The 27425-nt window shown below is 49.9% G+C and overlaps 3 protein-coding genes across 8 annotated transcripts in view; 2 read left to right on the top strand and 1 right to left on the bottom strand.

The window, feature by feature from the left end:
* The first annotated feature begins 2533 nt into the window (after nt 1-2533).
* On the top strand, nt 2534-15851 carry LOC131496981 (uncharacterized). The gene is given in 9 exon segments (XM_058702850.1): nt 2534-2747; nt 4330-4531; nt 4660-4691; nt 6679-6759; nt 7726-7774; nt 7776-7804; nt 8697-8759; nt 9622-9679; nt 15801-15851. Coding segments are annotated over 8 exon segments (726 nt in total). The 3' UTR covers nt 9678-9679; nt 15801-15851.
* MYO19 (myosin XIX) overlaps nt 9333-27425 on the bottom strand; it is a 32315-nt gene continuing 14222 nt past the window's right edge. For 3 of the 6 annotated variants that reach the window (XM_058703885.1, XM_058703886.1, XM_058703890.1), the window contains 19 exons: nt 27164-27233; nt 26507-26609; nt 25767-25863; nt 25553-25629; nt 23717-23864; nt 23184-23355; nt 21366-21439; nt 20580-20701; nt 20298-20411; nt 19860-20036; nt 19392-19544; nt 18244-18351; nt 17344-17414; nt 15453-15556; nt 13656-13822; nt 13398-13527; nt 11808-11893; nt 11047-11349; nt 9333-10114 (listed from right to left, as the gene is read on the bottom strand). In XM_058703885.1, coding sequence (XP_058559868.1) covers nt 9986-10114; nt 11047-11349; nt 11808-11893; nt 13398-13527; nt 13656-13822; nt 15453-15556; nt 17344-17414; nt 18244-18351; nt 19392-19544; nt 19860-20036; nt 20298-20411; nt 20580-20701; nt 21366-21439; nt 23184-23355; nt 23717-23864; nt 25553-25629; nt 25767-25863; nt 26507-26609; nt 27164-27233 — 2405 coding nt within the window. In that variant the 3' untranslated portion in view covers nt 9333-9985. The remainder of the gene's footprint in view (nt 10115-11046; nt 11350-11807; nt 11894-13397; nt 13528-13655; nt 13823-15452; nt 15557-17343; nt 17415-18243; nt 18352-19391; nt 19545-19859; nt 20037-20297; nt 20412-20579; nt 20702-21365; nt 21440-23183; nt 23356-23716; nt 23865-25552; nt 25630-25766; nt 25864-26506; nt 26610-27163; nt 27234-27425) is intronic. The other 3 variants (XM_058703887.1, XM_058703888.1, XM_058703889.1) reach the window with 2 other exon arrangements.
* PIGW (phosphatidylinositol glycan anchor biosynthesis class W) overlaps nt 17458-27425 on the top strand; it is a 28166-nt gene continuing 18198 nt past the window's right edge. The window contains exon 1 of the mRNA XM_058703900.1: nt 17458-17571. The gene's annotated coding sequence lies outside the window, so the exon portion shown is untranslated. The remainder of the gene's footprint in view (nt 17572-27425) is intronic.

Genomic DNA, 27425 nt, shown 5'->3' on the forward strand with positions numbered 1-27425 from the left:
GGTTCATTTGTGGAAAAAAAGAAAAAAGAAAAAAATTAAAAAAAAAAAAAGGTTCATTTGTGGAAATGTAGGCATCTCATTTTCTAGCATGCATCTCAAAACTCTTCTAGCTTCAATCCATTGCCCATTTCCAAAGCCACTTCCACATTTTTAGGTATTTATTACAGCAGTGTCCCATTTCTTGGTACCAATTCTGACTTAGTCTATTTGGGCTGCCATAGACTGGGTGGATTAAACAACAAATATTTATTTCTTACAGTTCTGGAGACTGGGAAGTCCAAGAACAAGGCACAGGCAGATTTTGTGTTTGCTGAGAACCCTTTTTCTGTTTCACAGACCATCATCTTCTCACTGTGTCCTCACATGCAGAAAGACAGCAAGAGAACTCTCTGGGGTCTCTTTTACAAAGGCACAATCCCGTTCATGAGGGCTGTATCCTATGACCTTAACACTCCCCAAAGCCCTACCTCCCCATACCACCACGGGGTTAGGAATTCAACATATGAATTTGGAGGGACACAAACATTCAGACCATACCAGCCTCCTTGCCATCACTTGGTATTACCAGTCTTCTAAATTTTAGTCATTCTTCACAGTGTGTGGTGGTATCATATTATGATTTTAATTTCTATTTATATTATTTTAGTTTGGCCTGAATAACTTTCTTATTGTGCAGATCTGCTCCTGAAGAATTCTTATGGTTTTTGTTTGTCTGAAGTCTTCGTCTTTAGTTTTAAGAGAGGGGAAAGGTAATTTGGGGCCTCAGTTCCTCTTACCTACTTCTCACTAAGCAGAGCTCCTATGCATCTCTGCCACATGGTTAAGAAGTTTGTGCAAAGCCCCAGATGCACTCCCTGTCCTTAGAGGCTTCTTGGAGAATCTGGCTGGGAAGTCCTGATTCCTTCGATCTCTGTTTGTGTTAGTGAATATAAGGTGGGATCTATGTAGGTTTGCAAGTGGGAGAGGGTATGAAAAAAATAAAAGTGTGGAGTTTGGGTGGTAGGATGAGTGTGTTCATAAAACAACAGTGACTTCTTTTGTCTGTGCTCTCCTAATGGTTCTGGGACTGGGAATAATACAATTATTCTTTATCCCTTTTGTTTTGGGGTTTTCCTTGAAGTCTAATTATAGGTCAGACTATTATTGTCTAGAATTGGGGAATGAATATCATTTCACTGTTATAAAATAACATGCAAAGAGCTGGAAACTGATTACTCCACCTGAACCTCAGGGCTCTTTTATTTGACTCCCACCGACAACCCTAATCACTTTAACAACTGAACTACTTCAATACCAGAGGAGAAATAAAGGGGAGCAGATGAGAACAAGGCAGTAGGTCACCTAAAAACACCAATCTCAGACACTTCTGGTGCTGGCCCTGGGACCCCATGCCCTGGGGAGGGAAAGAGGTGTTAGGGCTGCAGCAAGAAGCTGAGATTTGGCAAAGCAGCAGAGAGCCCAACCTTTATGAATCTCCCGCCTCTCACAATTGCAACACGTAGCTCATGTTGGGCGATTAGATCCCTCTGCCTGCCCCATCATGGCACTGGAGAAGGTGCAGGGCAGTGGCTCAGGCCCTAGTTAGTAACCCCACGCTCCCGAAGTACAGTTAAGCTTTCATCAGCTAATGTGGGTGGTCAGTTTGTAGCTGGAACTCCATCCACTAGGAATGCCAGGAAGCGCGGGGCAATAGGTAGCCTGGAGTTGTCCCTGGAGAGCTAGTTGCCTTTGGGGCCCTCTGCTGATATGCACCTTGCTTTTGTGCAGGAGACACTCCCACCTCGCTCTACACGCTCTTTCCTGCCTCTTGGCGGTGTTCGAGGTGCGGGCCAGCTTCTTGGGTTTACTTTTCCTGGCACTGCGAGACAGCCTTGTCTCCAACCAAGAATGGGGTGGAGTTTACTCCAATTCCGCTGAAGCACACCTACTCCAGGACCAGTCTGGGCCTGGAGCGCCCTCTGGCGGTGCTGGGTGCCGGGCCTGGACCTCCGCGCACAGCGCCAGCCTTTGGGTTTGGTCTTCTGAATGCGCTGGACAGCGTCTGCCCGATGGTGGAGCTCTGTAAACCTTTCTGCCTTGATTATTACCTCACCCCTCTCCAGATCATACACGGGGAGGCGCGACGCAGCCTTAGACAGCTGCTAGGATGGGCGTGGTGGGCGTCCAGGGAGAACCAGCATGCTGCTAAGCATAGCTTCGTCAGTGTGGACATGTAGTTGCTGGGTCTGGAGTCATACCTGTCATTTTTCTCTCAACTGACCACTGCCAAGAGGAGCTATCCTGGGCTTGCTTGACCTCTTGGTGTTCCCCAGCCTCATCACCATCATAGCTGAGTCACTTCTTTTCCTGGACATTGGAGCAGGAGGGGTGTGGCTGTCTGGGGGAGCTGGGGGGGGGGGTCTCCCAGAGTAAAAGGCTATCTTTACTGCAAGGAGTGTGCATGGGAGAAATTCCAGAAACTTTCACTTTTTGCTGATGTCATAATCTCTGGACCCGAAGGTAGAGGAATCAGCATGGTTTGGATATGGGTGAGATGGGGTTGAGCCCTGAAAATTGTGGAGACTTTCCATGGTCTCAGCCTCCAAACACAACTCACAGGAAAAATCTGGATTGGGCAGTGGTGATGTCCATACTCAGAGAATTTCTACTGGGTGCCAGACAGGGCACAGGATTCAAGTGTGGCCGGGACAAATCACTGACCTTCTCTGGCCTTCCCAGGTATGCATGGACCTTCTGGAATGGCTCTGGTATGTATGCCAGAGAATGCTTCTGAGTGTTGGGTCAGGGTAGACATGTCTTAGATTTCAGGCCAGTACTGGTCTACACAGGGGCAACTGCATGCCAAGGCAGGTAGGGACCCATGCTACTTCAACACTAAAGACTGGACAGCATCCTAGGGACAGTTTGGCAAAGCCAAGGGAGGGATGGATAACTGTTCTGCCCACCTGATTGTGGCCCATAGAGGCTGATGGCAGAACCCTTTTCGAGGGGACTGAGTTTTGGGACCCTGGCCTTGAGGGACTTGGGGCCTGACACCTGCACTTATAAGGTTCGGACCCAAGTTCCAGGAATTACAGACTCTGGATATCACATAAATAACCCTCTGTAGTGCTTCAAATTACAAACATTTTTACACATGGTGTTCTCTCTGCTTCTCAACAACTCAGGAAGATAGACCTGAAAATCCACACTAACAGGTAAGGATCCTCAGAGAGGGTAAAAGTCACATAGCCAGGGAGAGGTTTGAACCAAGACTTAAACAGCTACCTTAGCCATAGCAGATTTATCCACAAAGACAATGACAGTCATTTGGGGCCCTTAGAGTAGTGGGATCCTGTGGGCTGATGGGCCAACACAAAGGAGGAGACACTTAGGAGTGAGAATGACTTATGGCCCTAGGTGGGCACAATGTGGGGTGGGAGCCCTGGTTAGGCTGGGCAGTACTGAGGGCTTCAAGGAGACATAAGCTGTCAATAAAACACGACCATCTATTCCTAAAGCCTGAGGTGCCACTCAAGGCCTATCACAATTCACCTATCCAGACTTACTAGGTCAGGTCCCCCATCTTTGGGCCAGAGCTCACTCATCTGTTCCCTGACCAAGATATCCCACGCAGGGCTGTGACTTGGGTGAGTCAAGTGAAGAGTGTATGTTGTGAAATTTGAAGAGGCACTCTCTCAGGGCTGTGCAAGTGCAGGCTAACACCGGCAGGACTCTAAGACAGAGTCTCTTCTCTTTCACCTCTCTCTCCTGCCTTAGGTCTAAGCTTTGAACTCCCAGAGGGAAGAGGCTGTGGCTGCTACTGCCTGGGTGTCCCCAACCCAGCCTCTGGGCAGTGCACTGCTGTCACTTGGAGCTCAATAAACATTTGGCAGTTGTCAAGTCTCATCTTTCTTCCCTGAGAGAAAAAGAGCCTATGCTGGGAAAAGCACATGTACGTCACTCGATCTAGCCGATGGATCTAATTGGCCAGGGTCTGGACTTCTCATTTGCTAGACATAACCAAATGAGATGTGGGGGGCCGGGGTGGGGGTGAGAACCCAGTGCTCTTGCAAGATTCAGAAAGTCCAAGCCAGAAGGTAAAGGACATTTAGTCCCACGTATTCTTTTTACATGTGGGGCAACAGAGCTGGAGAGTGACAGTGACTTGCTCCAAGCCACAGAGTACCTTAGAGACAGGGACAAGGCTACATAACAAGTTCTCCGACGAGAACTGTGACCTAATCCTGGAAGCCAAAGCAGCTATTGGATGCACATCGAGTGTATCGACTGTCTACTTATCAGGACTGGAGCAATGAGCAGGATGGATCCATTGCTTTTGACTGCCAGCAAGTGCTGCTCGCCGATTGGTCCGGGTTAAGGAAACAGAAAAAAAAAAGGGCGTGCACGTGGTACCCTCCGTCAGAGACTGGCGCTTGCGGGTCAGAGTGAGCGGGGGAGCGACCAAGGTGTCGCTGAATAGTAGCGCTGTCGTCTGCGTGATTTGCTTGGAGAAACCCAAATACCGCTGCCCCGCCTGCCGTGTGCCCTAGTAAGAGTGGGGGTCGTGGGGGAGGAGGCCGGGTGGAGCCTGGGGGGCGGCTCGGGGACCCGGCGGGGGCTGCGGGAGGGTCCGCGCTGCTTTCCGGGCCGACGAGGTTGTGGCCTCTGTTGTTGCAGCTGCTCCGTGGGATGCTTCCGGAAGCACAAAGGTCAGGCCCTGGCCCCCCACCTGAACTCCCGAGTGCTGGCAACCCCCGTCAAGCCCTGCCTCGCCCCAGGGGGAACCTCTACCTGTGAATGCTTCCTCGGGTTTCGAACAGTGAAAACTTCTGCTCTGCCTTTTCTTTTATAGACTTTTTTTTTTTTAACATTTATTTTTCAGACAGAGAGAGACAGAGCATGAACGGGGGAGGGTCAGAGAGAGAGGGAGACACAGAATCCGAAACAGGCTCCAGGCTCTGAGCTGTCAGCACAGAGCCCGACGCGGGGCTCGAACTCACGGACCGCGAGATCGTGACCTGAGCTGAAGTTGGCAGCCTAACCGACTGAGCCACCCAGGCGCCCCCCCCCCCTTTTTTTTTTTTTAACAGTGAGTGGACTGCTTTGGCTGTCAGAGTCGACCCTGGTAGTTTCTTCATCTTAGTATTCTGACGCAGAAGCTACGCTTGCTGAGGTTAACAAGAACGTTTTCTTTCCTTTAAAATGTTTTGTTAGAAACGAGGTAGATCTGTTCACGGTAAAGAGTGATTAGTCTACATTTTAACTCCAATTCGGGGTCTCTTAGCCCTCAGGGACTCTTTCCAACGACCTTATGCTGGGTTGACTCTTTTGTTAAAGTTCCTCATTGGTTTCTTGCCTCTAGTGTCCTCCCTTCCAGACTCGGACTCAGTGGTCCTTTTCAAGCTGCTTCCCTCCCCGTTTTTGTTTTTTACCCCTAATGTCCCTGGAGCATTTTCAAAGGAAACTTTTTGGTTCAAGATAGACAGGAAAGAAGTAGAACTGCTTTGCTGGAAATAGGGTTGTGGAGCCGGGATGGGTAGGCTTTGCTCTGGCTGTGCAGCCCAGGGTGGCCCAAGAACCCCTAAGGCAATCTGGGGTAATCTGGAGCTTTTAACTGTGTGGCCCTGCTGCTGCCAAGGTTTTTCCTGAAGTGCACATTTGAGTAATTCATTCCCTTGAAAACTCCAGCCACTCTAGCAAAGGAAATTAGTTGGTGGTTCTTAACTTGGGTATTGCTCTCCCTAGGGAGATGCACTGTTACAATGTTTCTGTTTCACAGTAGCTGATGAGGGTTGGGGCACTTCTGGCAATTGGTATTGACTCAGATAAACACCCTGTGGTGTGTGAGACTCACACCATTTCAGCCCTGAATACCACAGTGCCCTTGATGAGGGAGAGACACTGGTCTTGGGAAGAAAGGCCAATCTTCTGTGTGGCAGTCTTTTGTTCTTCCTCCACTTGTGTGGGCCCCAGCCTCCTGCCAGGCCTGCCCTCTCATACAGCTGGTAGTTGCTTATCACCATGTCCTTGCACCTGACCCTATTCTTTCAGGGGTCTGGTCCAGCCATAGACCTTTCCCTCTGCCAGGAATGCTCTTTCCACCTGGCAGTGCCTCCTCTTTGTCTCCCAGCCCTCTCAGGTGATGTAGATCAGACTCTTCTCCATCTCTCTAGCCACCATCCCTAAGACTCAGCCCATTGAGGTGGGCCTGATGGCTTCCCAGCCCTCTCAGGTGATGTAGATCAGACTCTTCTCCATCTCTCTAGCCACCATCCCTAAGACTCAGCCCATTGAGGTGGGCCTGATGACTTCCATCTGTGTAATCCCAGTGGCACGTGGCACATGCAAATTTGGTATCTGAAACTGCTGAGAAAATAGTTTGGTAATTGAAGTCAGTGTGCCACTTGATCTTGGTGAAAGCCCTGTTAAGTTCAGCAGGGTAAGGAGAATGAGGATGGACCCTCGGGTGCATGAGGCCTATTTCCTCTACCCTCTGCCAAGCTCAGGGTTGCTTGTTTTCTGGATACTGCCCTTTGATTTGAACCCTCACTTCCTTTGCATCCATCCATCTTCATCCCCACCCACATCCCTTACCTGGAACATAAGTTTCCCACCTCGGTGCTGCTGGCTTGGTGGAGAGATGTGGCCTTGTCGTTAAAGTACAAGTGATGTGCATCTGATTTGTGTCTCTTTCAGAGCAGTACAACTCTAAAACTCTTATTGAGAAAAAAAGATCAGCTGTTACTGCAAAAACTATAAAGCCTGCAGAAGACAAAGGTGGATTGGTTGATTTCAAACCAGCCAACCTAGGAAAAGGTTTCAGGTAAAAGAAGCCGAAAGGAAAGAGATGTGGGTTGGGGCAGGGAGTCAGGAATGATGGCACCTTCCTTAGCCTGGAGCACCAGGAGTGGGGCACCTGTTATGTATTATAGAGCAGCCTGAAGGTATTGTTAAGGACAAGAAACAAGGGGGGCAGAGGGGATAAATGCTGTAGCTGTAGTTTGGGAATGAGGGGTGGACCCTGCTGGCAGGATCCTTCTCCAGTCATGACTTCATTTCTCCCTCCACGGGCCTGGCTGGAGCTGTCAGTTCACCTGAGCTAGGCTCAGATGGGCGGCTGCCTTTGGCATAGGTCACCTTCCTGCTGCTGGGGGCTCCTTGGGATTTATTGGGAGAGTGGGCTGTCATCTCATCCATCCATCCAGACTTCAGTATCTCCTGGGTGTCATGCCAGTCTTTGAAAGCAGTCCCTTCTGGTGCCTGAATATTCACAGCATGGGGATAGCCTGTTTCTGCCCTTTGAGAAACTTCTTTGTTGGGTTCAGGCAGTGCCAGAAATTTCTGGCCATGCTGAAAGCACAGGGCATTCATGTTAGCAGGTTTTTATAGAACACCTAGTTTTTTGGCCCCTGATCAGGCTGGAGCCATAGTGAGGGGAGCTGGGGTGATAGGAATTAGAAAATCAGGCTCCTGGCCTAAAGAACACAGAAACATGTAGAACAATATGTGAATACTAGGATGTATTTATTAAAGTCACCAATTCTTTGCTTTCACTTTCATTCCCTTTCTAAAAAGAGGAATGTTGGTACAGTTATAAATTCCAGAAAAAATTACTTTTGTTTTGTCTACACCTACTTACTCCTGTCACTTGTGTGCACATTGTTAATCTACTGCAGTAGTTGTTAAAATCTGGCATCTAGGTTTTGTTTCTAGTCCTAATTAGTTGTGTTCTGTATTCCTTAGATGATGATGACTCTATAGATGATTTTCTCAATAGTGATGAGGAAGAGGACAGTTTCTTTGCAGAATTTAAAGAATTTAGGTAAGTCTGTGCTGTGTTTACTTCTTTGTCAACCACTGATATATTTAATCCAATGTGTAGAATGTGATTTTGTTATTAATAAATAGTTGATCCTTGAACTGTGCAGGGGTTGCATGCCCCCCCCCCAACTATCATGCAGTTGAAAATCTATATAACTTTTGACTCTCCCAGAATTTAACTACTAATAGCCTAGTGTTGACTGGAAGCCTTACTGGAAGGGATGTGGGTGTTAACAGTGCCCAGCGTTTGTGTAGGACTGTGCGGTCAGCCCTTATAGCAGTTGTGTATGTGATTAGTGGGCCAGTGTAATTCCTAAAGATAGATGGGAGTTTCATTGTTCTCATCGTAGGCTGACTCTGCTTGGCACCCACTCCCATGGTAGTGATTAGTTATACTGAGGGTGAAGCGGAGATATGAGGGTAGATATGAAAAGTTGTGTAAACTGCAAAAACACGCAGATATGAGTGTCCGTTCATTGCTACTGATCCTGCTTTGTGAGGATCAAGCACTTGCTTAAACAACATTCAGGGTATGTAGTGTAACTGTCCTTACCCAGTGAGAACCTTCAGGCCTATGAAGAACAAAAACATGCCAACAGCTTAATGCTATTGTTTTCTGTATTTATCCCAGTAAGCTATTTTTTCCTAGTTGAAATGGCCTAAAGTTAAACTATTTACAGAGATGTCATGAACAAGAATCTGTGATGGCGTTTAACTTGGAAATCGTCTGATAGGCTGATCTCACCTTATTTAAGTGAAGCATTGGTTCAGTTCTTGGTTTTAAAGGTTAAGGGGATACAGTTCTTGATATTTATTACATTAGATACATTTAGCTTTTAACTATCTCCATCTGTTCCACTGAACTCACATTGGCTTTCTTGTTCATTTTTAAGGGGAGTCTGCAGCATTAAGAAGCCTACTGTTCAGGGGTGCCTGGGTGGTTCAGTCGGTTAAGTGTAAGTGTCCGAGTTCGACTCAGGTCATGATCTCACAGTTTGTGAGTTCAAGCCCCACATCGGGCTCTGTGCTGACACCTCAGAGCCTGGAGCCTGCTTCAGGTTCTGTGTCTCCTCTCTCTGCCCCTCCCTCACTTGTGCTCTGTCTCTATCAAAAATAAATGTAAAAAAGAAGCCTACTGTTCAGTCCACACCTTAGACAGTTGATGGTCAGCCTCAATCAGGGGTACAAGGCAAAGCTCATGAGGGTCTACATGCAGGAGCCCTTGTTTGTAGAGTTTGCTGACTGCTGTTTATGGATTGTGGAACCATCCCAGGATAAGGATTCTTAAGATAGATTATTGTGTTGCTTGCTCAATCATGTGCATAGCTCTCAGAACCTGCCCGCTCCTCCTCCCAGGAGAACAGCTAGTGTGGGGCCCTGAGCAGGAGTGTGACTTCCAGGGTATAGGCCAACTGACCTAGGGTAGGCTGCACAAGTCTTTATCTCAAGTCCCATGGGTGTGGATTTCAGATAAGATGTGGATACTCAACATGGCAAACCCTTTATAGAGAGAGAACTTGACATTTAGGTGGTTGTCTTTAAATGTTTTAATTTAGGTACAGGTTAGACATCACATACGATACTGTTTGTCAAGTTTTATACGAGTTAAAACTTGCTCACTATTGCTAAATAAAATCAAGATATGGTTATTTTCTGGTAAATTGCATTGTTCATCCCTAGATCATAAATGCTTGAAATTACATTAAATAAACCAACATACTAAATAAGGTTTTGTTCTTTTTAAAGGAACTAAATGCAAATAACCCAGTCGAAATTTTGGGGTTAACTTCAAGCTGACATGGCCTGTTCTGTTTGCAGGGAATCGCAAGTGCCCCGGTGCAGTGATGAACCACACCAGTGAGTCGGATCTATGAAGGTAGTAAAATGTGGGAAGTTCTCTGTGGCCCTGAGGTTTCTTAGTCCTGGTTTGGCAACCAACCCATGACACCTGTCAGAGCTTGAGATGTAGATGGGAGCCCCATGCCACTGGTGGCTGTGGCAGCTCTAGGTTGCGGGCGGGAGCTGTCACTTGTTCACGTGTACTTAATGTTGCTGTGGGAGTAGTTTGGCAGCTTAGTGTTGATCGAATGTCTTTGGCAAGGCAGCTGGCAGGAAAAGGCCTTTTGGACACAAAGGCACTGAAGGATTGCTCAGCCTAGTGAGGCTAGGATGTCAGAATAACTCACATGTGGCTCAGGCTGTGTCTTTCCAGCAGAATCTGATTAAAGCCAGTAACACTGTGGAGTGAAGGTTCAGGGCAGATGTCAGCATAAGGCAGTGGAGACTTCCTGCAGTGGAACTTGATCGAGCCCTAGGGAGAGAGATACAGCTTACCTCTGGTTCCTAGGAGTGCCAGCTGTACGGGTGCCTAGAGCAAATGCTAGAAATGCAGGTATGGACAAGTACTGGTATCATTCAGTTAACGTTCTTTTCTCATTCTAAACCAGTGGCAAAGTCCAGAGTCCAAATATTTAATTTTATATTAAAATACAGAATTTCACATCCATTCTGTGTGATGCACAAGGGAGCTCTCCCCTACAAGGAGTATTTATTAACTGTCATACTCGTAAAACTGTTTACAACTGGAAGAGCAAACAGTTACACTTCTGTTTATACTCTGGCTGGCCTCCATGCTGTCATGGGAGATTTCATCCAGATTATGCCCTAGAGTAATTCCTCTGGTATGGAAATTCACTGTTTCCTTCTGTTTGCCTTGTCAGTGTCACTTAATCCTTGCTGTGACCCCATGTAATAGGTGAGTATTAGCCCATGTTCTACGCTGGCTGACTTTTACTCTGGCTGCCCATACTATAGAAACAGAGCTCTTGGACCACAGACTTACCTGCTTGTCATTTGCTCTGCTGGAACAGGAGATAAACCAAGTGATAATTTGACGAAAGTGTTAAACCCAGTGCTATTTGAGGGAATAAGCTATCATCATAACCCAAATTTTTAAAAAGTGGGACTAATTAAGTAGAGATTCAGAGGAGATGCTAGAACACTCAGAGGCAGTTTTTAAAAAGTTGAAAGGGCTCTGGAAAATTCCTAGTTGTAATGATGGTTAACAACCCGCCTGCAGCCAACTGGGACGCGCAGGCTTCTGGTTTCCTGAGCAGCATCAGGATGGCTCTGGTCCTAACATTAGTCCTGTTCCCACTGGGAACTCATGGGCTTTGCCTCTTGCTTTCTACAAGGGACCCAGAGCCATGGTGGGCAGGACCACCATCCTGTCACACAGCTTACCTGAGGCAGTGCTCGGATGGATGTGACACCAGCTTGTTCTTGTGCCATCTGGACTGCGTAGCTACTGGGGTTGCCCATGGGGAGCTGGAGGCAGGCCCAAACCACCAGCTTCCTCTGAAAGCCACGTACACCCACAGCAGCATTGGCCAAGACCAGGCCCAGGGGCCAGAGGCGGATTATTGCTTCCAAGAGGCTGGTCTGTGCCTGGGGCAGCAGGAGGGAGCCCAAGGGAAGGGGAACTTGAGACACGTGTTTTTCTTGCACACCATCCAGTTCTTTAGAAGCAAGGAAGGCCATTCTGATCTTAAAAAAAGAATGCCACTTTATAGCTTTCAATTGATTAGCTCTCTTAAGGGAAACCAAAACTGTCTTTAATAAAACAGCTTAACAATGTAAACTGAAGGGCACCTGGCTGGTGAACAGCTAGATACCTTCAACTAGACTGGCACCATGTGGCAGAACTTTATATCCAAGGCAGATGTACTTAGGTCTTACATGTGCTACTTTAAAAATAATAATCTTAAGATCTAATTGATATGCCACAAAATTCACCCCTTTAAAGTGTATAATTCCGTGGTTTTTAGTATATTTCCAGAGTTGCTTATGCCACTCTTTCTGTGTCCAAACCACCCTGCAGTGTCGGTGGTATTTTATACAAGAGAGCATACCAGTGTGCGGTGGCAGGGTCAGCATTCCACCCTGGGGCCACCTGATACCAGACTACCCACTGCCCGTCCTGACTGCTGGAGTCAGATACTCACCCTCCATTTCTGCCATGTGCGTTTGATGGCCGTGGCAGCTGCGTGCATTCTCTGGATGTGCTTCCGAGCTAACCAGGAACGAATGGCTGAGGTGTTTTGCCCAGAAACAAAGAAGTAAATGAAATGTTTAGAACTGTTAGTAGCCTGGCTCTGCAGCAACACCCAATCTGCTGAAGTTTGGAATAGATACTTTTTCAATGAATGGCTACCTTGTGCCACTATGTAGGGTAAGGAGCTAATAAAGAGAATACCTCAAGAAAACCTGGCTCTGAAGAACACCCCTCACACTGTTTAGACTGGGAGAGACCCTACCTGGAAAGGCAGCTGGGAGGCTTACCTGCCTCAGGCTTTGGCTGGGGTAATGCCCAGGGGACAAGAAGTATCTCTTATCTGGGGAGTCTTCAGTTGAATTTGTTTGCTGGCTTTATGAATTCACAAATGGTGACCCCACCATGCACCCACATGTTGGTAAAGGTAATGACTACTGGATGGCAGACTGGCTGGCAATTTCTGTTTCCTTCTCTTGCAATTTCAGCATTTTCTGGTTCTTTATGGTACCATCATATTCAGAAAAAGGACTATTCCATTAAATATTAATATTTGGGTTCTAGAAAACTAAAAAGTTTAAAGACAAATCTAAATCTTATTTCACCAACCCAGACGGTTCTATAATGTTTCCTTATGCAATTGTTTTATGCCTATACACACAGAAACATGCCTGAGGAAGGTGGCATCACCCTTGATGTGTGGTTTGGCATCCTGGTTTGAACGGAATACTAGAAGTAGTTTTGGTTAAATTTAAAATATTATTCAAAAAGACTTCTTAGCTGGGGCTCCTGGGTGGCTCAGTCTGTTAAGCATCTGACTTCAGTTCAGGTTATGATCTCGTGGTTCATGAGTTCAAGCTCCACATCAGGCTCTGGACTGACAGCTCAGAGCCTGGAGCCTACTTCAGATTCTGTGTTTCCCTCTCTCTCTCTGCCCCTCCCCCACTCATGCTCTGTCTCTCTCTCAAAAATAAAAAACATTAAAAAAAAAAAAAAGATTTCTTAGCTGCATCATAAGAGCGGTCCATAATAACAGCTGTCAGATATTTGGGTTGTTATTCTAGTATTTTTATTTTCAAAATAAGACTACTGTGAACATGGTTCCTATATCTTTTCCTTTAATGAATCAAAACTGAAGGTCAGTTTTACCTTCTTACACTCAGCAGGTAATGATTTATCATATAGGCAAAGGAAGACGGCATAAACTGCTCTCTAGGTCTGGGAAAGGGGAATTAAAGGCAAATTTTTAGCCTCTGCTGCCTAGAGAGCACCCCACCCTTATTTGTGGTGTGACCTGGCTTCCATTAAACTGGAGAGACACTCTGGGTGAGGTGAATCAGGATTCAAGTCCCAGGGTACCATAGGCTTGTGCTGTCAAGGTCTTGACGCTGGGACACAGCTTTAGTATATGGGGGTTCAAGCAGCAGCATTTCACAGGAAACCTCTAGTGTGCAAGGTCTGCAGCAGCTGACAGGGACTGCATCCAGGTCCGTCTGCTGGCCTGGAACCGTGGCTGTGTGCCCAAGAGCCCCACCCCTCCTACCTGCCTGGATGAGCGTGGCGGCCTGCCTCTGCCTCTCCTGCTTGCGGTGCCGGTGTCGCCTCCAGCTTCCCTGGATGCAGCAGGCACACTGCTCTAGCACCTGGGCACGCCCACATTCCAGAAGCTCCAACTGAGAGGAGGGGTATCCACTGAAGTCTGCAGCCTCTCTTCCCACTGCCCTGAGGTGAACCCACACTCTGTCCTGCTAAGCAGAGCACGCAGCTAGTGAACTACCCTCCTCATCACAAACCAGCTTACCATGGAGTCGGTCATAAACACTTTGGTCCTGCCACAATGCACTGGGACTGGTGTGGCCTCGGCTGGGTCACCAGGTGTGGCTGCTGCCTGAGTTAGAGCTGGAAGAGTATGGAGGATGTCCTGGAGAAGAGGTTGCAGTGTGGCTCCCTTGGTATGTGGAGACCATTCTATGGGATGGGAGACAGAGGTCTCATCAGCTCTTGGTCATCTACACACTTCTGTGGACTTAAGAAACTGGTTCTGGTCTCCCCCATACTCCATAGGCTTTTTTGCTGCTGTTCCTGCCTCTAACCACTTCCACCTTTTTTGGGGGCAGAGGTGACCCCTCTATTCTTCAGGCCCCTGGCTATTCTGAGGAATACCGGAAACCCCACTTGTGGCTGGCCCACAGCCTCCATTTCTGTGGGTCCCCTAGGCAAGCTAGCAAAGGGCAGCTGGTACCTGGATTCCAACCTCCAACCAGCCAGCATCTGTTCCAAGGCCCCAAATATGCCGAGGGCCAAGCAGGGCAGGTGGACCACTCCCTAAGCCCCTCACCCCTTAACTCCCTGCCATGTATGGGAAAAGGGAGAACACCTCCCAGTCCCAGGGAGGCCCAGCAGGTCCCCATGTCACATTGTGCATAGCTGGCTCTTGCAGAGGGAGGATTTACCTGAGGGCTCTGACCACCTTTTGCTGCCCAGTGCCTCTCTGGAGACAGAGGCTGCCAAAGAAGACGCCGCAGACGAGAAATCCCAAAATCAACCAGGGGCGAATGGGGCTTTGGGCACAAGACACAGAGCAGTAGAGCAAATCATGAGAGGAGAAGGAAAGAGGTGGAGAAAAAGAATGAAAGGAAAGTGATAAAACTAAGCCCAAGAGAGGAGGGAAATCAGGACTGTCCCAGGCCTGACAAGCCCCAAGGTAAGGCTGTGTGGGTGTAAGCAGATGCTGCTGGGCTAGGGTCCTACTGGGCATTGGTCTTATACTCTGTCCTTGGCCTCTTCCTCCTCCACCTATGCCAGGGTTACCCTACATGCTGATAACCCCCAAACTGGGGCCAAGGGCCAGACCTTTCCTTTGATATTAGGGCTTGCTGAGTGCCTGGCAGACATTTCTACTGGATGACTGTAGGGACCTGGAGCTCAAGTCAGTCCTGCAGAGCTCAGCAGCTACCCCCAAGCCTCTCTCCCCCACCAACCAGGCATAGTCTAACCAGTTTCTTCCCAACGTTGCCCACAGTGCCCACATCTCTACCTTCTCTCAACTCTGGCCAACCTTACAACCTCACTCCCAAGGCCTGCCATGGGCCCCCTAACAGTGGTCTCCAGAAAGCATATGGCTGACATCACTCCCTTCCTCCTCTGAGATGTCCTCATCTGCCCAGAGAATAGAGCTCTGCTCCTGTGACATGACCTGCCTGTTACCCCAGTCTCACCTCCAACTGTTCTCTGCCTTTACAAGTTCTACACACAGTGTTGTCTCCTGCCTGCAGGCCTCTGTTCAATTACTTGTCCCGTGGAATGCCCTTCACTTGGCTAATACCACTGGTCTTCAAACACCACTTCCTCCAGGAAGCCTTCCCTGATTCATACCTCCCCAGCACTACCCACAGCATTCTCTTCCTAGCTCTGCCTATCATCTTTCTCCACTGTCTGTCTTCTTTTAGTCTGTTTCCCCCAGTGAACCAAGAACCTCGAGGACAGGGCTGTGTTTTACTCCTCTCTGAATGTCCAACCCCCTAGCCCTGAGATGGCCCAGGACAGGTGCTCAGTAAACTGTGCTTGAACAAATGACTAGCAAATGGGCCCCACTCACCTGAATGTCCTTCATCAGGAGATGGGCTATGGGATCCAGGGGATGTGCGAGTACAGAGCCTTCTCAGTAATTCATACCGTTCCACGAAGTTCTGGTGAGGGATTCTAGAAGCCAGAGCAGGCAGAAGAAAACAATGAAGTGACAGCTGTGAGCCTGGGACAGCACTTGGGGCTAACGGGAGTTACTCTATTTAATCTACTCAACAACCGAGCGAGGTGCTACCATGACTGTGCCCACTGAATGGATGAGGTTGTGGTTGTGGAGAGACTACACAGTGGAGACCATTTTAAACTGGACCTGCTCTTCTACAGCCTTGGTCTACCTAAACAAAGCTTCTCACTCTTTTAGTAGGGGATTTTTGGCCTGCCTCCTTCGAAAGGGGCTTGCTGGCTCCTCCCCAACTGGATCACTCATACAGTCAGCCACATCTGTTGCTTCTCTGACTCCACAGCATCCCCTGCTTCCTCCTGATTTTTCTGCTCCCCTTCACCTCAACACTTAAACAGCCGATGACACCCTGTACGTATTTATACCTCCTCCTCCCGAGTCTGGCTTCTGTCCCCAACACTGTTCCAATGTGGCTCTTGTTGCAGCCATCAGCAAACACCATGCCACTGGCTCCAGCAACTGGCCTCTGGCAGGTGCCCGGCTGACCCCTGTCCCCATACAGCTCTCTCAGCCCCCAGGACCCCTGTGAGCTTGGCTTCCTCCTTCACCCACAACTCCCAAGTTGCTGGTGCTGGTTTCTCGTCATCTACCTACCCACTCTCTAAATGTGAATGTTGCTCAGTGAATGGCTTCAGACCCCTCTTCTCTCCCCACTGTGATTTCCTCCTTGCTCATGGTGTTATAACCCACCAAGGACAGATCCTCATGTACCCTCCAGTTCCCAAAGCTCTGGTCCCCAAGCCTGTCTTATAACCACTGCAAACCTGACAAGGCCACATTACTGACTCCCCTCCTATCCCACCTCCAGCCTGTGCCTTCCCCAGACATCCTATCTCAGGGACAGGATTTCCTGATTCATCCACTTGCCTCAGATAGAAGCCTGGGAGTTATGTGTGCAACCTGGAAGCTGACTGCTCCCCTGCCCACATCCCATGATCAATCACCCCACAGTCCTGATTCTATCACAAACCACAGTCCAATTTAACCCATGTCTCTCCATTTTTCATGGTTGCCACCCTCTTGTGGCCACCATCTTGCCTATACACCTGCGCAACAGCCTCCTCACGCATCTGCTCCCTTCTCTTCTGACCCTGTGTCCAACGTCCACACGGTAGCCACAGAACATGAATGAGAGCACAGCACTCTCTCCTCACAATGTCCAGCAGCTTCCCAGCCCTCTGGAAAAACTGCCAAGTCCTCATGGGACTTCTGAGGCCCCTCTCCCCCCATTTCTCTATGTGCAGGCACTTTAGCATCTCGATTCCTAAGTTGGAGCTTTGTGCTTGCTGTTTCCTCCCCCAAATCTTCCCAGGTTGGCCCCTTCCCTCCCCAGAGGTCTGAGCTGCTTAGAGGGGCCCATCCCCAACCAGCCCAAAGATCCTCTTCCCCATTAGTCTACCTAGCAGCACTTTGTCTCTTTCCTAGCACTGATCAACTTAATACTTCTTGTTCTTGACTCCACAGGAATGTAAGCCCCAAGAGGCAGAGGCTCACCTTCCTTATTCACTGATGCTAGCAACAGTGCCTGGTGCAAAACAGTACACAGAAAGGGAATGGATAAATGGACAAGTGAAATCTCTTGAGTTCCAGGTTGACTTCTGCAGACCTGCCTCTTTCTCTTCACCTCCACATCCTGCTCTGGGCTGGGCAGGTCTTGTCACACCAGAGTCCCAAGCTCCACCCCAACACTGGCCCTGCCCACTGTGGGGCCTGGCCCACTTACCGGATGGGGAAGCCAGCGGCACTGATGTGAATGGTCTCCACAAGGCCACAGGCCTCCAGCTGACTGAGGACCTGCATTGGTGAGGAGACAGGGTGGGCACCTGTGGTGTGGGACCAGCAGACCAGAAATACCACTCCTGCCCTCTGAGGCTCTGGTCCGTGTGAACCTGCAGGCTGTCTTGATGATTGACTGATGAGGGTATACTCTCCTGCTTCTGATACCGTGGAGGTAAGTGCTGGTCCTACTTCTGTCTCACGGCTCCCAGCTGTGCAGAGACTCTGCCTTATGATGCAGCCTAACCCAATTTGTTTATTTATTTTTATATTTTGTGGGCAGTGGGGTAAATCAAAGCTGAGGAGCAGGAGAGGTTAAATTGTAAAGATTCATTGGGACCTTAGTGGAGAAATCCTGGCCGTAAACCCTAAGGCCAGTTTGACTGTGGGACACACTCCAGCATCCAGCACTCATGCCTCATCCGCATCAGAGCCCAGTACCCTGAACAAAGGGCAGCTGCTGGCCATCAACTTTTGTGCAAATTAGAAAAAAACTCTACCTCTGGTCAGAAGTGGCCACACTGCGCACAGACTGCAAGATGATTCAGACCCTTCAGCTAATCACCCAAGCCTCCGGGCAGCTTCAGTCTCATCAGGGCACATGGACTGGTGAGCAGAATGTAAGATGCAGTGGAGGCTTCCTGGCTAGCTCACTGTGCCATGCACAGACCACAAGAACATACATGACTGTCCTGCCAAAGCAGGGGCGCAAGATGCCCTAGTGTCAAACTCAACCCAAGAGACTCGCTCTGGTCACTCCACTTGGAGCCGAAGTTCTGCCTTTCGTCCCTTCAGGGCCTTGGCCAGATAGGGCTCCCTACAAAGCAGCTCTGGCCCAGTGAATTACCTCCTCCTGGAGAAAGGTGTGCGCCTGGCCCTGGCTGTTGGGCTTGATGCAGCGAATGTAGTGGGGCGTGGTGCTATGCAGAACCTGCAGAAGCTGCTCCAGGGAGGCCTGCAGCGGGGAGAATGAGGAGCCAGACAGATTGAGGCTCCCTGTGGGCATCAGTGGGGCCCTGGTTAGTGACTGCATCAAACACCCCCTGGCGGTCTTCACAGCCCTGAGACAGATATCCTCCCAGGCCCTGGGATGATTATGGGAGGTGCTCACTGAGTCCATGCACCCTCCTTGCCTGAGCTCCCAATGCCCCTCACCTCCACTTCTAGGGACCTTCCTGACCTGTGGTCTGTACCTGGTTGGTCTCCACTCCCCACACCTCCCCACCCCCCCAACCCCCGCTCACCAAACAATCTTCCTGGAAGAGAACAATCTCAGAAGCCATTCATTCAGGCAACAATTGTTCTCATTAAGCCCAGACATAGTCTGCTGCGCAGAACCCAGGGTCTGATGGGGTCACATGAATGTGTGTTTTGCACCCCCTCAGTAGCGTGTCTGAGGCTAGGCAGGAAAGAGCTAACCAAACCTGGGCTCCACCAAGTGGTTCCACTAGGAGGTAATGATTAGGCTGAAATTTGAAGGACTAGAAGGAATCAACTAAGACAGCAGGTGTGGAGGGTGGGAGTCTGGGATGGGGCTGGGGATGGGGCGGGGAGTGGTACAGGCAAGGGAGGGGCATCCCAGGAAGGTGGAGCAGAATGTCAAGGGTTGAGGGCAGAAAGCATAAGGTGCTGGAGGAGGTTGACAAATCTGTAAGCCAAGGACAGGGCTTGAGCAGGAAGCTGGAGAACTAGGAATGGACCGGGACACAGAGGTTCATGTAACTATTGTTCCTCCATGACCACCCTATCGGCCATGGGTGAGAGGCCCACTGTGCCACCCATAAGCCCCTAGGCTTCCTGTCATGTCAGTTATGTCTATTTGTTGGTTTTCTGTTTTGGTCTTCCTCATGAGGCTACCAACTCCGTGCAGACTGGGACCATGTCTACTCACTTGTCAATGTTCCCCAGCAAACCACCAATCCTGGGAGGTGCTTGGTAAATATTTGAGATTGATGAGTGAATCAAGCACATTCTATCAGCACCCCCAGGACCCACCTTGAACTTGGACACCACAGTCAAAACAGGGGCTCTGCTCTGGCCAGAGGGCTCTTCCTGGGACTTCTCTTCAGGGTCCATAGGAAATAGCACCTTGAGTAGGGGGTCCTGGGATTGCTGTAGGAGCCTGGTCAGCTCAGGGGGGACAGGGTCCTATTAGGAAAGGACAAGGACAGCAGGTAAGGGCAGGTGGAGTGCTACCAGGGTTGTCCCCAGGTTTGCCAGCCCTGCTCACGCAAGCCCCAGAAGAAGGGATTCTACGGGAGACCCACTGTGACATGGGTCATTTCTGGGCAGCTTATGCCTGATTAGCAGAGATGTCAGGCAGGTAGGCCAAAGAGGTGACTTGGATTCTAGGAGGATATTCAGGAAAGAGAGGATGCAAGACAAGAATCTTCCATGTATATGCAGCAATGACTCAACACCTCATTTCACGCAGGCCCCCACAGGCCGTGGCCCAGCCCCCACCTTGTTCTTCTCCACCAGACCTGCCGTGTGGTACTGCACAGGCCCTGCATAATGCACCACGATGAAGCTGGGCTCCCGGCTGAGCTTGTTGTGGCCCAGGCAGGGACTGCCTGCCAGGGCACTCTCGAGGCGTGTCTGGAGCTGGGCTGCACTGCTTGGCCGATTAAGGCGGCATTCCTGCATGGGATGCAATGGACACTCAGCCACAATTATGAGACAGGCTCACCACAACCATCATGGATCCCCCCCGCCCCCCACCAGCAGCATAGCTGTCACATAGGCATCATAGTGACCCTGAGAGGGAAGGAACATAGGGATTAGCAAACCCATTTGGCAGATGGGAAGAGAGAGAGACACAGAGAGGGCCTAGTATGGTCTCTGAGGCCCCAGAAAAGCCCAGAGACGAACTCTGGTGCTTAGCGTACTAGTTGACCCTACCTCATTTATGAGGGAGCAGATACTGATGGGGCTTCCCTCAATGAGATCCAAACAGGCCTGGTTGTCCTGGTAGTTGACAAAGGACCAGTCCAGGCCCTCAACTGCATATTCCTCCTAGGGGACCAAAGGTGGCAGTTGGGTGGCAGGAGAAAGCATCTGTGATCTGAGGCCCAGATAGGTCATCCATGGCTGGCCTCAGTACCACAGGATATTCCAGAACAGCATCAAATAAGGAACTAAAGGCTCTGGGTCAGACCCTGGAAGGAGCACTCCACTTCTCACCTGCTGAGCCCTCAGGTAGTGAGCCACAAAGTGCTGTTGTAGCTTCTCGTTGGCATAGTTGATGCACAACTGTTCCAGACTGTTATTGGGAAATGACTCAAATCCATATACATCCAGCAGGCCTGAGAGGATGGGGCAGAACCCATGGGGCCACTGCATGGAGCAGGGGCAGAGGTACTACAGGAGTCCAGGGTGAAACCTCATACTTGGTACCCTGGAGAGGTTGAATGAGCAGGACACCCAGCAGTGGGCAAGGTAAACACAATGCCCTGGGGTGGGTCGCATCTCTACTTCATGGCCCCTCAGAATTCAAAGCAGGAAGAAAGGCTGAATAAGGTGTGAGGGGCAGCCTAGGGAACATTTCGTGTCCAATCCAATTTAGAGGGCTTTGATCTCACCAGCCCTGTTGGTATCTAGAATTCCACTGTCTCTTGAGCAAACCTCACATCATTGAGCTTTACTTCCTCCTCCACCTGACTACCCCACCCCAGTTCCAACCATGTTACCATGTCCCCCAAATCCCTTCTAATCTAGCCATTGTGCCTATCCCCTCACAGTTCTAGGGGAGAGGAGGGGCCCTCACAGACAAAACACCATCTGAGTCTGCCTGGAGAGCTACAGATGGCTCAGATGTGGGCACTGAGAACACAGAGACACCCTTGCCCAGACACTGGTGGACAATGAGGAGATGGGGGTGCAGAGAAGGGAAAAGAGCTGCCTGGAGTTGCACACTGGACTGGACTGTTTTTTCGAAGGAGTGCTCCTGAAAGGGTGAGCCCCTGCTACCTATGAAAGTGGTCCAGGAGTCAGGGTCTGCACAGATGCTGCTATTGATCACGGATACCAGCCAGTCAAACAGCCTGTTGGGGTGGGGGTGGAGGGAGAGAGGACTCTGGTGAGAGGTCAGGTAAGCTTGAGGGATAGCAAAACTGCTCCTCCAGCCAGGGTGCCACATTCTGAAGGGCCTGTATTCCCAGCCAGACAGGCCAAAGGATCAAACCCTTTCCTCCCATTTGCTGCCCATCCCATTTTGCCCCACTACGAATGCAGGCTTGTGGTCATGCATGTTCCTAGGATGCAAAACCCGGCCTGTCCTCCCAACAAGACTGAACACACGGCTGGTAGACTCTGGGGCTAGACAGGGAATGGGACTCCATCAGTCACTTGGCCAGACACCCAGCTAGTGTCTTAACTGGAAGGGAAGGGGTGAACGGGAAGGCCTAGGCGGAGTTTGCAAAGAACTGAGTTCACTGGACACCCCTGAAAACTGGACCTGTGGCACCTAGAGCTCAAGACCCTGCCACATCCCTTAGTCCTGCATAAGCAGGCCCCGAGTCACCTGAGGCCAAGGGGTACTCTGCACTCTGGAGCACCCCACCCTGAGACAGTAAGGCAGTTACTATGCTGGTGACACGTACAATACTATTAAGGAATTTCTTTCTTACGATTTTTCTTAAAGTGACTGCTCTGCAGTTTATTGCAATTCAGTCAGTTAAGGGTTTCTGCTTTTGTACCAGGGGCTCCAAGTACCTGTCTGAGGCACTGAAAACAAGTGACCTAGTGTTACAATGATCTGATGTTGATTATGTATGAAGTGCTCTACGGTTAGAGGTTCACACGATCTATGATCATCATATTTTATTTTACTGATTTTACAGTGACTTGACACAAGCTTTAAAAGTCTTTGGCATGAAATTAGCTTCAAGGCAATGGGAAAAGAGTCTCTTCCTGAACTGGGATCCATCTGAGCCAAGCTGCCCTAGGCAATGTTCAACTCAGCAGATCTTCTTCCCTCAGTAATGCTTCTCAAGCTCTTGACTCTTAAAGAAGTTCATGAACGGGGGGGGGGGGGACCCTCTCCCCAGGTGCCCAGGTTCCCATGAGCACACACACATGCACACGCGCGCGCACACACACACACACACACACACACACACGTGTTCTGACCCATGGTTCTGGAGGATTCTGGGTCCCCTGACTCCTTACTTGGTACCCAAGGCTCCCTTACTTAGAACCCAGGGTGAGAAACCACCCTTAACCACATGGCCAGAATGTGGAGCTGCTCAAATAACCCACCAGGAAAAGGCCAGGACCCCCACCTTCACCCTGTTGTGGACTCCCATTTGCTGCACACTGTGTTGTCTGAGACTGTGGGCCACACTTCTGGGCCTACCATCTATCAATTTCCCCAGGTAACATGAAGAGATGAAGTATAAGGTCACGTGGAGATTGAGGACCCTATTCACCCATAGGTCTAAACCTGGAACTCTGAGAACCCCGGATCAGCTTGGAGGCCTGATGTGCCAGTGAAGACCTAAGCAGGCTTTCCTCACCCATGGCCAAGGGCAGGGCAGGCTCCTATACTTTATTAATGAGCTGAATCTAGCCCAGAATGTGGCAACTTCCCCATGCAGAGTACTCTGGAATTAAGGTCAAAGGTCCAGCCCGGGGAAAACCCAGAAGCCATTCATTCCCTGCTGTCCATTCATATGCTTTATCTGGAAGCCCTCACCATGGGCCTGGGCCTATTATTGCATGATGGTGTCTGATCCAACTCCAGAGAGGGGGAGAACTTGGAAGGAGGGCAGGGCCCAGAGTGCTTACCGTGCATAGACTAGTTTGGCCAGACAGTCTCTGCGAGTGTCACACTCGGCTCGGGAGCAGGGCTTCTGGAATACCTGCTGCTGCCTGCCTGCCCTGATGGTTCTAATCTGCAGTGTCTCCAGCAGTGGGTCTTCTGGAAGCTGCAGCAGTGAGGCTGATGTCCTGATAGAGCCTGAGAGGGACAAATCACCCTCCATCCAAAAAGCCCTCTTTACAAGACACTGTGAAGTCACCCAACTGGACAGAATAAACCTAGGTTCTGGTGCATGAGGAGACTTGCCCAAAGCAGAGACTGGACTTGAACCCAGGACTTATATGTCCAGGTCCACACTGCCATATGTGGGGCAAATCACTTTATAAACCCTCTCTTGTTTTCTGACCTGTAAAACAGAGATGATGCTGTTTGCCTCACCAGAGATGGGGTAAGTAGTAACATCCATGTTTTCATCAAGGGCATCCTCACATTCCAAATTTCACCCTCTGGCCTCCCACCAGGTCCCACCAGTGTTGGCCCTTTTCCAGACAGGGCATACCCTGCTCCCTGGGTGTGTGACCAAAGCTGATACACAGACCCCCATCCTTGTTCTCACACTTGGCATCGTCCATCAGCTGGCAGGACTGGGCTTCATCCTTAGAGTCAGCAAACCAGATGTTTCCGAGGTGCAGCAGTCCAGCCAGGACCTGAGCAGACAGGAGAGGACATGACAGGAGCACCTTCTCAAGGGCTGAAGCCTAGCCTGGGAGAGGCCCCTCTCCTGATGAATATAATCATGAGAACAAAATAGTAACAGAAACTCCCAATTGATGCCCATGACAGAAATGACACAGGGAAATGTTAAATTACAAACCTATAGGGATTTCTGGCTGGCTCAGTGGAGCATGTGCCTCTTAATCTTGGGGTTGTAAATTCAAGCCCCACGGTGAGTGTAGAGATTACTTAAAAAAATAAAATCTTTAAATCACAAGCCTATAGGCAACAAACGTGGTAAAAGAGAAAGGCAGGATGAGAATCCATGTAGTCTGACTTCAGATGTCTCCCAGGGCAGCCAGTGGGCTCCTATGTCACCCACTGTCTGTCCTTGTGCCTCCCCTCCTCCAGGAGCAAACTGTGAGAACACCACTCCTGTTACTTGTGGACCAGGCTCTTTCTGTGTGGCTGGTGGGGGTTTGGCCCTGGTTCCCTTTGGTCCTTTCTCAGCACTGCTAGGCAGCTGACAGCACAGTCCAGGATAGGATCTGTGATCTTGGTCTCCTAATAGTGGGTGTTCCCTTGCCTGTACACTCACTGATCCATAAGGATGAGTCTCCAGGGGCTATAGAGAGGAGACTCATATGTCCAGCAGCTGGGGAACCCTTAGACCCTTATGGGGAGAGCAGAGCCTCTCCTACCATCCCTGTCTGGTCCCAGGCAGGGTATCTCCACATGATACCAGCTTTCAGGCTACAATCTACCTTGGAAGAAGAATGCTGTGCCCAATGGGTAGAGAGGGTCATGATACTGTCAAGCCAACACTCCTGTCCAGACCCCTGGTGTTGTCCACTTGTCCTGGGCTTGTTCCCATGTGCTGTCCCTGTGGCCAAACCTGATGGTGCCCATACTGGCCATGATCCCCTTCCTGCCTGAGCAGCCCCAATCCAGAGGTAGAGGTCACTTTCCACTGTACTGCCATCTCCCTGCAGGGGTTTCTCCGTATCTGCTGCCAGCCTATCCTATGTATCCCCCTCCTGTTGTTCTGGTGGGTGAGGAGGTGATGGCAGAGGGAAGTAGTGAGCCCAGTTAGCAAAGACAGAAGGGAGAAGAGAGGCCACTAGTGGGATGAGAGGCGCCCAGGTCACATGGGTCAGCACTCCATCCAAGAGGAAGGAAAGAAAGCAGAAGTTAGAATTACTACACCTGGTACAAACTGCCCTATGGTGATGTCTGACCTTGGGGAGGTTACTTTACCTCTCTAGTTTTCTCAAGCATAAAATGGGAAAAATCTCCATATACACAGGACTGTTAAAAAAACCAAATAACTAAGAGGTATGAGCATGATTTTAAAATCTGAATACACTGGATGAACATGTGGTGGCATCACTTCTCTATTTTGATCACTGCAGTGATAACTGACCCAGGCACCTCATCCTGTCCCCCGGGCCACTGTGCTAGATTTTATAATACAGTACTGTGCACTTGATCACTGTCCTCTATGCTCTGTCCACCCTGACTCCCTGTCCAGGCTCAGGTGCACAGAGGATAGTTGACTCCTTAGAAAGTATACAGTGGGGCCTAAAGTCCTAGATCCTCAGAGTTCAGAGAAGGGGCCTATGAAAGAGGCTGCCCATCCATCACATCTACCAAACGTAAGAGGTATGCCTTTTCTTCTCACCTGAAAGATGTTGTTCTGAGTGGGGATGTCAATGCCCAAATGAAGCATGGCCTCTCTGGTCACCTGGAAACAATCCTCTGAAAAAGAATCCAAATCACAGCCCAGTGTCAGCACCCGAGGTCAACAGGGGCTTCGAGTGAAGAAGGCAGGCCCTATGCAGAATGTGAGTGGTACTGATGCACTAGCCCAGGGTGCTAGGCAAGACTCCCCCTACCTTCCAAGGTCCTCTCTGGGTTAGGTAGCCAAGAGAAGGATGCTCCCTCGGGGAGGTGCCACTGGAGCCTCTCATCCACGCTGGCTCCTTTACAGATCTGTGGGGAGGAGTGGGAGGGTGGCTGAGGTGGGGGTGTGAGGAAGACCAGGCCTGCATAAGCCTGGGGTTGTGATGAGGAGAAATGCTTCGACATTACAAGGTTGAGATGTCAGGGCACAGAACCCAGGGCAGGCCCAGGGGCAAAAGCCGCAGTAAATATTCTAAATATCTCTGATGCAAAAAAGCCTGCTGAGGCCTGTGGTCTGATGAGGAAAGCACTCCTGTCTAGAGAGCCCCCAGTCCCCATCTGAGAGCAGGGAGATGTACTATCCATGCTCTAGGGAACCCCCAGTCTGATGGAAAACACATCAGACACAGTTCTAGGGAAGCCCTCATTCTGTTGGAAACAGTTGCCAATCTAGGAGTCCTTAGTTTGGTGAGGGTGACACAGTCCCAGTCTCAAGGACCTTTTGGTCTGACAGAGAAAGCAAATGCATCTCCATGTCAAAACCATCCTGGGAGTGGAGGTCCAACGTGAGGCAGAAGTGTTGCATAAAACTTGCAGGGATAAGGGGCAGCATCACTGAAAGCCAGGTAATGAGGCAGGCCTGGAGCATAGTGGGGGTGGAGGGGAGGGTTTGGACACTCAGACCCATCTCCACTCTACATCTGGGCAGCTGTGGGCCCAGCCTGACACAAACCTGGTAGAAGATGTGGAAGTTCCTCTCACTGGAGGCCTGGCAGGTCACTCGAGTTTTCTCTAGGAGGTACGTCTGGACTGCAGCTCCAGTCATCTGCTGGGCACTGGGCACAAGCAGGCCAGAGCCCATTAGTGGTCTATTCATTCCATAGCCATTTATTAGGTACTATCTTGTCCCAGAATGCAATCTAGCCACTCCCCCCAAAGCTCTTTCACTTAAAGTGGGTGTTGAGGACAAGGACCACTCAGCAGGTCCTTAGCTGTTCTGGAACTTTCCCCTGCGACCTGCTCAGTGGACAGGACCAAGCCCTCTATATGTCATTTTGTCCCATCCCAAACCAAGAACAGAAGCCCCAGTTTCAAGTGTAGGGGTATAGTCCAGAAAGGTGGTAGTTTAACTCAAAGCCCCCGAGCAAGGGTGAAGCCGGGAGGAACTCACAGGCCATGACAAGAATACTGCCTCTGGGTCCCTGAGGCTGGAGTAGCTAGAAGTCTCTAGGTTCAAAGATCACCCTCAGGCTCATTTAGCCCACAAACATTACATGCCAAGAGGAGCAGGGTTCTGCCCATAAGGGTAGCCCAGGCTGGAGACTGCCCCAGTCACTTTCAAACTCCCCACCCCAGTCCTCCCATCAGCCAGAGTGGCAGCAGCCATTACCTGTTCAGCTGTAGCTGGATGAACTTCCCAAAGCGACTGCTGTTGTTATTCCTCAGTGTGCACGCATTCCCTACAGATCACACCTATGTTTATAACACTCCCCCACGTTTATAGGGTCCTCATGGGCCAAGGTGGGGGCCATCTCTACCTGCAAGTCACCTGAAGGCCCCTTTGTGGGTTTCCAGGTCACAGGGGACTGGACTAGAGAATGGGCACTCGGGCTTCAGCAAGTGTGTTTCAGGAGAGTTAGAACTTCCTAGCA

Source organism: Neofelis nebulosa, chromosome 16 (genome assembly GCF_028018385.1).
Source record: "Neofelis nebulosa isolate mNeoNeb1 chromosome 16, mNeoNeb1.pri, whole genome shotgun sequence".
Lineage (NCBI taxonomy): Eukaryota > Metazoa > Chordata > Mammalia > Carnivora > Felidae > Neofelis > Neofelis nebulosa.